This window comes from Platichthys flesus, chromosome 10, assembly GCF_949316205.1.
Source record: "Platichthys flesus chromosome 10, fPlaFle2.1, whole genome shotgun sequence".
Lineage (NCBI taxonomy): Eukaryota > Metazoa > Chordata > Actinopteri > Pleuronectiformes > Pleuronectidae > Platichthys > Platichthys flesus.
The window spans coordinates 2,159,630-2,167,927 of record NC_084954.1 but is presented as its reverse complement, the minus strand read 5'-3'; the positions used below and the strand labels follow the sequence as shown (position 1 = coordinate 2,167,927).

Sequence of the window (8,298 nt, the reverse complement as noted above, 5' to 3'; positions counted from 1 at the left end):
AGGTGATCAATTGTACTTTGACGCCAGATCCTGGGTTCCACTCGTCACTAACTTTACATTCACGTCACAACGTTGACGTTCCAGTTTCCAATAAGTTTTAGTATAAATAAATACGTTTTAATCTTCAGGAGACGTTACCTGACAAATTCGGCGAATGACGTCACACAAATTTTAAACCATCAACAGCTGATCGGCTGATTTCTGATTGGGTGCTGCTTTCAGGGACAACTTGTAAATTCTAATTTCTACACGACCCAGGAGATATAGCTTTTTAATCGGGTAATTAAACTAAACGGACACTGACATGAGTTTCCTGACAACCAGACTGAGAATGGGAATATTTCTTTATCCCTCACCAGGTATGAATTCAGCGTTTATCAAACAGGAGGCCAGTTTGTTGCAGGTAACCTCAACGACCCTACATGTTAAAGACCTGGGACTCGCAGTGAAGAAGCCTCTTGGACCAGAAGTCAAATATCTTCAAGAAACTCAACCAAGTCCAGTCGACCTGTTTTTAGAACTTTGGTGTAGAGAAACCTGCATCAGATGAAAAGACCATTTAACTTGTAAGAAAACAAATGAGATAGAAATTAATTATATAAAGCTTAGAAATTAGAATCTCCAATACATTACAAAGATAACATCATGAAACAGTCAAAGAAAGAAATTCAAAGGTTGAGGTTAATTTATGAATTATTTTGTTTTATAACTTATACTAGGGTTCGAATTGGCAGAGAAACGTGACCTTCCCTTGATAGCACATACAATCCCAAAGATTCCCACAGTCTTTGAACGCAGCACAGGTCCCTCTCCAGTGCGCATGCTCTGAACACTTGGATGCAACTTCACCGGTGGATCAGCACAGCCTGTCGCCCACAGCAGCACCATCATCATCATCATCATCATCATCATCATCAGCACCATCCTCCTCCTCCTCCTCCTCCTCCTCCTCATCACTATCCTCCTCCTCCTCCTCCTCATCATCAGCACCCTCCTCCTCCTCCTCCTCCACCTCCTCAGCAGCGGCAGCAGCAGTGTGATGAAGCAGCGGAGGACAGAGACCCTCCTGCTCTGAGACACTGGATCAGCCCACAGACAGGTACAGAGCTTTCATTTCATCCTAACCACTCTGACATAACCTTCATCCTCTGTTTCCAACACTGGAGCAGAATCTGCTTTCTTTACTCTGCCTTTTATTATTATTTCATCTCATTTTTAAAAACTGCGGCTCAGAGGTTTAAGAGAATCCTTCCAGCCGGTTTCACCTTGTGATGCTCGGTGCGTGGGATTGTTTGCAGGAATCAGCCTGTGGAGGTGGAGGTGGAGCAGAAGCTGTGGTTATTATACTTAAATCTATTAATACCGTCTGAGACCTGCAGGGAGCCACGTGTTGTGTTCCTGCAGGTAAACTGAACACATCATTTATTTAAAATGCATTAAGATGCATGAGGATAAGTTTCTGTTCCGTGAGATCATCAGCAAAGTGCAATTAAGTGAAATGGTAGAAGAGGAGATGAGAATCTGGGTCGAGGAATCAAACTGAAGTCAACAGGACCAGAGCAGTGGATCACATTCACACGGCTTCATGGTGAGAAATGAAGAATTCTCTCCATTATCGGCCCCAGATCAGATTATTTATGTCCTTGAGCTGTAAATACTTATTTAGTCACATAACCTGTGCTTGAGGAAGTGGAGCAGAAAATGAGAAAGTGTTTGAAGTGAAGCAGAATCCTTCCTGGAATTCATCAGACTCAATCTGGTTTGGAATTGGAAGAAATTGGAATTAGAGGAGTGGAGCTGATCTAATGGTGTTGCCGGAGGATGCCAGGTCTGGGATCAGCTTCCCCTTTAACTGGACCGAATCCACCATGATGAATCTCATGATGGACGGAGAAGAGAGAGGAGGAATTTTGATCTTTGAGGTCACATCAGATGCACGTCTCTCCCGACAGGAGACAGTGAGAGAGTGAGGAGACGGTGGCGGAGCATCTGGCTGCAAACGCACATCTGTAATTCAGATTCTTCAGTGCATCAGGGGGATTCTAAGGGAGTTTGGCTTTTATTCTGGATTCTAGATCTGCAGCTGATTAGTATTTAATTCTATTTTCTTGTCTGCTTCATTAAAAAAAAGCAAAATGATCCATGAATCAATTATTTAGTTTAATCCAATCAAAGCGATTCAGTTAATTATCGAAGAATATTAGAATTCATGCCAGTTAAGTGAAAGATCTCTTAATTAATCATTTAAATTCATATTTATTTAATCTTTAAAATCAAATAATGAAAGTTGTTATATAACGATATAACAAAATAACAAACAAATAACAAAATAAAACCAAACTTATCAGAAACGTGAAAACTGGAACGTATTGAAAATGACAGAAACCATCTTAGAGAAAAATGTATTTAAAGGATATTTAGACTTTTTAATATCTGTTCACATGGATCTTTACTCCAGTCGACCCACATCAAGTTGTTTGGCTTCACTTTTGGGAGGTGTCATGTCGTCCATCTTGATTTACAGTCTATGATCTGATTTTATAGATTAATAGGTTTCTGTTCCATTGCTGAACATAATAGAACATTTAGCTAGGGAGCCTGATATCTCCTTTTTGAAATAAATGTGACATTACACGCAAGTCGTTTAAATACACACTCGTATACTGTTGTTAATGAGTAAAGCCTCATTTATGCCCCCTTCGCCATGGTTGTTATTGTCAGAAACGCTGCCCTCTAGTGGACATATTGCTTCACGATCTCTCTTCATACCTCAAGTCGACAAACTGCTTCATCTCTTATTCGTTAGTTTACCGTCGACAGTCCAGAACCCAAACAACTTCCACACATTGCTTCTCGGACACTCCGGGGTTGCGATTGTCGCAAATCAACGGACTATTATTGACTAATTTTTCTGATAGGTCAAGAGGGCATGCTAAAGGTCAAGCTGCTAGTGAGCGCCCTCTATTGGACCACGAGGCAAACTACTGCAGATGGTCTGAAACGCTTCGAGACTATATCTTTTTTATTCCAACAAATCTTAAATATATTTCTCACAGATATTTGAGTGAATTTTTGAAAACTGAATAAAATGAGAGAACTGAAATCTAATTGAACTAAAGAATGATTCACTTCAACTTAATATATATTTCAAGTTCTGATTTACTGCTTTAATCAAATAACATCTACTAGACAAGATACAAATACCTGAAAATCTGAAGAGAAAACTGCGTAGGCCAAATCTTTTTCATTCCATTCTTAATGTCACGTACGTTAGTGGATACTGCTCACAATGTGTAGAGGGAGATAAGTGACCTGTTTCATTCCTCCTTTCTTCTTCTGCTAAGAAACGAGTGAAGCGTCTTCCTGTAAACACTCAGTCATTAACACATGGGTAAGCCTCCTCACACCTAACGGCTCAGATAAGGAATCGTTATTCGTCTGAAGGAGAAAACACTGAATCTTCACGTCATTTAAATCCCCGTGTTACGCTTCACTTCACTTCTCAGAAACACGATGGGGCTGGAATCATGAGCGGAGACGCCGGCCTCCTCTGCAGCTTCAGAGCCGCTGAGTCTTTCCTTCTTTTAAAAGCCAGAGATCAGAGTTTCTGGAGACACAGATTCCCTCTGGAGGAACAATGCAGCCTGTGATGAGGAATAAAGGCTTGATTGTCTCTTTGGGCCGAAGCAATCCCAGGTTTCACAGAGACGTCTCACAACAACACGGCGCCCGGCCTGCCGGTCGGTAATTGCTGCTTAAAGCCACACATGAATAGACTGAAATCAGCTCTCGGGCGGCGTGCACGACAATCACAGGCGTGAAATCTCAACCGCTCGTCCCCAGGGAAACAGCTACTGCCTGATTGTATGGAAAGTGGCATTTCTGAAAAGTTGTCCCATGCAAAAGGCAGATTTTTTACAATATTACAATCAGTGCAACGTGATTGTGTGTTCACTGTGATTGTGTGTTCACTGTGATTGTGTTTTCAAATAATGGACGAGGCCGCTGGGACCGATGCTGCTGCTCTGAGGAACACCGAGAGGAACGCTGCTCCTCCGTAATGACGTTTTTAACAAAAGCAAAAGTATCCAGAGAAAATGTTCAAATGAGACTCGTGTCAATCTGTCGCTTCACCACAGATTCACAAAGTCTTTAAGGAAGTGGCTTTTACGCTTCAAGAGGGTGAGACATCATCTGAGCTTTCAGCAGCTGAAGAGACAGATATTTCCCTCGGGAGTCGGTTGAGAACAAAACCAGAGCAACAAGAGGAGGGAGGTTGGTTTCGAGATGCGACAGGTGAACTCAAGCACTGGTTCTCGGTATCGACCCTTTCGTAAAGTACAGGAATCATAAAAGGAAAGATTTGTGACATCATGTTCTTCATAATGTTTTGGCATTTTTTGGTTTCTGAAAACCAATGTGTTCTGAAGAAGATTCAGATCAAACTGTAAATATGGATCAAAGCAATACAGGTTTTAAAATATGAGGACAAAGGCTTTGCAAACGTTTGAGGACGTCCACTTAAAACATTTTTGGACATCAGGGATTCACACAAATCATCAGGGCTGTAAAGTATTTTGATAATGGTGCCAACATTACACAAAAACATAATTCTTTGTTTTAGTTCTGTGATGTTTTAAATTGAGAAAATAGGCCAAAAGATTCAGTGTGTGTCTTCCTGCAGGATGACCGAGGTGATGAACTCTCTGGAGCCGGGGGCCGAGGACTTCAGCGGGGGAGGAGCCGAGGGCCCGGTATCCTTCCAGGTGTGTGTGTGGACAAAACACCGGAGAGTGAGTTATCATGTACGACCGTGAAGCGTGGTCACGTGTTGTATGACCTCAGTCACGTGTTGGGTTCTTACAGCTTCTCTCTGATGAGGTTGGTTTTTAGTAAGAGATCTTAAGATACATGGTTATATAATTTTACGTTGAGAAATGTTTATTTGCCTATTTATCTATTAATGATACAGTTTCAATGACATTTCTTTATTATATGAAAAAGTTCCATTAAAATATAGTAATTCAAACAAAGATACTAGACTTCATATGAGATGGACGACACTACAGCTCCACAACAGTGAAGCCAAATCATCTGAATCTGCCCCCTGGTGGCCGGCTGCGGTATAGGTAAGAAAAAGCTGATGAGCCACGGACCAAACTAAATGAATATGTCATGTTTCTAAGGTGGCATTGATGACAAGAACGCGTTAAGATAATATCAGAACTTCATTATTTTGAAGTTGAATCACATTTGACGTGACGGAGATCAAAGGAACAAATCAGCCTTTGATCTGCTTCAGATTAACAGCCTGAGGTTTTAATTCCATCTTTACTGCATTGTTGTTCCTCCTCATGTGGTGCGATGGGTTTTCACCCAGACGTTGACCTTAACTAAGCTGTCACCAGATCTTCTCAGACGCCCATGAAAGGTTTCCCAAGTTGTCCAAGAGGCTTCCCTCCATCGTGGTGGAGCCGATGGACGGAGCCGAGGTGGAGAGCGGGGAGCTCCGCTGGCCGCCGGACGAGCCGAGCTCCCCGGACGCCAAACCTGAGAGACAGAGCCCGGAGGAGCCAGCTGGAGGTGAGGACGCCTCAGAGGTCTGGACAAGTGTGTCTTCTCCGGTCGCTTGGTTTAGATTCACCGCCGGATCCAAGAGATCCAGGTCGTCCAGTTTAACTGTTTCCAGACGCAATGACACAGACTTTTTACAAGAAGCACAAACCAAGCAAACTAAACAAAAACTGCAATCACGACAATAGATATTTAGAAGATCTGATGCACCACCCGTCTTCTCCATGTTCCCCCAGGTGAGGACGAGTCCAGCGTGGACGATGAGGCGGCCGCGGCGGAGATGCAGGACTCCAACTGACCCGACTCTGTGAAACCCAGCGTCACTGTGAGTGCGTCCGGCCTCTGAGGAGCCAACCAAGTAGACGAGCTCTTTGTGTGTAGACCGATCCGGAGACAGAGGAGGTAGACTAACAGATTCCAAGACCCCAGCTCACAGGCTTTGGAGCCAGAGTCCAGTCGGCACCTTGTTTTCATGTTCTGTGCAGACAAAGGAGATTTCACTGACACGTGTTTCGATAATAAAATCACTGACGAGACAAACTTCACTTCCTGAAACCTTTTGATCACCACTTTGTTCCTGGTGACTAAATTTCCTGCTGTCGAGCAAACGACTGGAAGTTAGAGCCCGACCGATAAATTGAGAAACAAACCGATAATCGACTCACTGACAAATCAGCGTCAGCATGGGTTCGACGATATGAACAAACATTAGAGACAAGATGTACTTTGTGTGATGATGATGTGTATTTGCTTTGTTTATATATTTAGTTGTATTTGATTATTTTTTATGTATAGATATTTATTATAAAGTTGATGGTTATTTTCGTTACCGCATCTTTAGGGTTTGATAACAACATCTTAGGAATCACTGCCAATTCTTTTAATACAAATATCATCTGATCTATAGGTTTTCAAAGACATGTTTTAATGTCCCACTTTCCCTGTCACATTCCAGCTCTGTTCTTTATATCAACAAACCTTTTTGTTTTATTTGATAAAGTTAATTTTCTGTCTCTGGCTCCGAGCGGTCTCCGTCCAGGTGTCCACGGTGTCGTCTCCACATCTGGACACATGTTTCTAAAAGCTGTCTTAAGTCTTCTGTGCCATACGCCTGCTGTTACTGATGGTAGCTGCTGTATCCCAGGCTTCACACTCTAGATGTGAGGGACCTCCATGTGTGTTGAGTGCTCACTGCTGTAGTCTGGTGATCTTGGTCTCACTGTTCACTTTGTGATAATAGCTACGGTGTTTTTGAGGAGCAGAATTTGATGAAGAACAAATCTGTCATTTTATTTGATGTTGTTATATTCTATGATATATTCTGATGTGTAGGCATCGTCTTCATGCAGTAGGCGCTAAAGGGAAAGAAACCGTGTTTAACTGAAGATATTTGAGCAATAGGAATTTAAAAGCAGCTGATTTTGTTATAGACTGAAGAAGTAACAAGAACCAGTATATTTGGAGTCTGACTCGCTTGTTACAGACATGATATTTTTTAAATATACTGAAAACCTAAATTATTGCACAACTAATAAACCTTTTGAAAATTCTTAAATGGTTTAAATGTTGATTTAATGTCCCAGTTTCTGAACGTTGGTTTATTTCTGTCTGGTTGTGAGTCTGTGGAACATCAGGTGAGAACAGCTGCTGGGTTCTAGTGACGCTGAGACACATCTGGATCCAACAGGTTCATCTGTAGTTTAATAACTTGGATAAAGATCAGTATGAAAACTACAAAGAGACAGAACGTCACCACAAAGAGACACAACGTCACAACAAAGAGACACAACATAACTACAGAGAGATAGAATGTTACCACAGAGACACAACATAACCACAAAGAGAAACAACGTAACCACAAAGAGACACAACATAACTACAGAGAGACACAACGTAACCACAAAGAGACACAATGTAACCACAAAGTGACACAACGTAACTATAGAGAGACAGAATGTTACCACAGAGATACAACGTAACCACAAAGAGACACAACATAACCACAAAGAGACACAACGTAACCACAAAGAGACACAACGTAACTATAGAGAGACAGAATGTTACCACAGAGATACAACGTAACCACAAAGAGACACAACATAACCACAAAGAGACACAGCATAACCACAAAGAGACACAGCGTAACCACCCCAGAGACACAGCATAACCACAAAGAGACACAACATAACCACAAAGAGAAACAACGTAACCACAAAGTGCTGTGAAGTGATTGCAGAGATTTAAAAACTTACCTCAGAGACACGTTGTTCTAAATTCAGATTCTATATTTTTCCAAATGACATTAAAAAGATCAGCTGTAAAATGAGGATGTGCAGAAAAGATGATTCACTGATTATCTGAGAATAATTATGATGATTAATTCATCATGAGAAATATAATAAATATTCTCTGTTACCAGAAAGACATTATGATTTGTAATCCACATGTCTCCATCCTGCTGCCGCACAGCTCGACTTCCTTCTATTGTACATGTGTTCTACACACTATGAGTTTTAAAAGACACTCAAACAGTGGGTTTGATCACGTGATGCAGGTTAGAAGAGAACGATATTAGAGCTGTAGGTGTTTGTGATCCGGTCTCTGTCTCAGACGACCGCCGCTCGAACACTTTGATGATCTGTTGCTGCTGATCCACAGTTAAAGGTCAGATTGATGTCTGGATGCATGGGGGGGGGATGGATTCATCTCCGTCTTATTTCCTCC

At 41.8% G+C, this 8,298-nt stretch overlaps 1 protein-coding gene across 1 annotated transcript; it reads left to right on the top strand.

The window, feature by feature from the left end:
* The first annotated feature begins 956 nt into the window (after positions 1–956).
* On the top strand, positions 957–7,123 carry si:dkeyp-72h1.1 (uncharacterized protein LOC799956 homolog). The gene is made up of 4 exons (XM_062397550.1): positions 957–1,099; positions 4,685–4,754; positions 5,409–5,583; positions 5,811–7,123. The coding sequence occupies exons 2-4, from the start codon at positions 4,686–4,688 to the stop codon at positions 5,870–5,872; spliced, it is 306 nt and encodes a 101-aa protein (XP_062253534.1). The 5' UTR covers positions 957–1,099; position 4,685; the 3' UTR covers positions 5,873–7,123.
* Positions 7,124–8,298: the final 1,175 nt, after the last annotated feature.

Excerpts from the sequence above, each read along its gene's own strand:
- si:dkeyp-72h1.1 (XM_062397550.1), top strand. The coding sequence starts at position 4,686 with ATGACCGAGGTGATGAACTCTCTGGAGCCGGGGGCCGAGGACTTCAGC. Across the intron at positions 4,755-5,408 it reads GGGGAGGAGCCGAGGGCCCG|ATCTTCTCAGACGCCCATGA; the intron begins GTATCCTTCCAG and ends AGCTGTCACCAG. Across the intron at positions 5,584-5,810 it reads CCCGGAGGAGCCAGCTGGAG|GTGAGGACGAGTCCAGCGTG; the intron begins GTGAGGACGCCT and ends ATGTTCCCCCAG.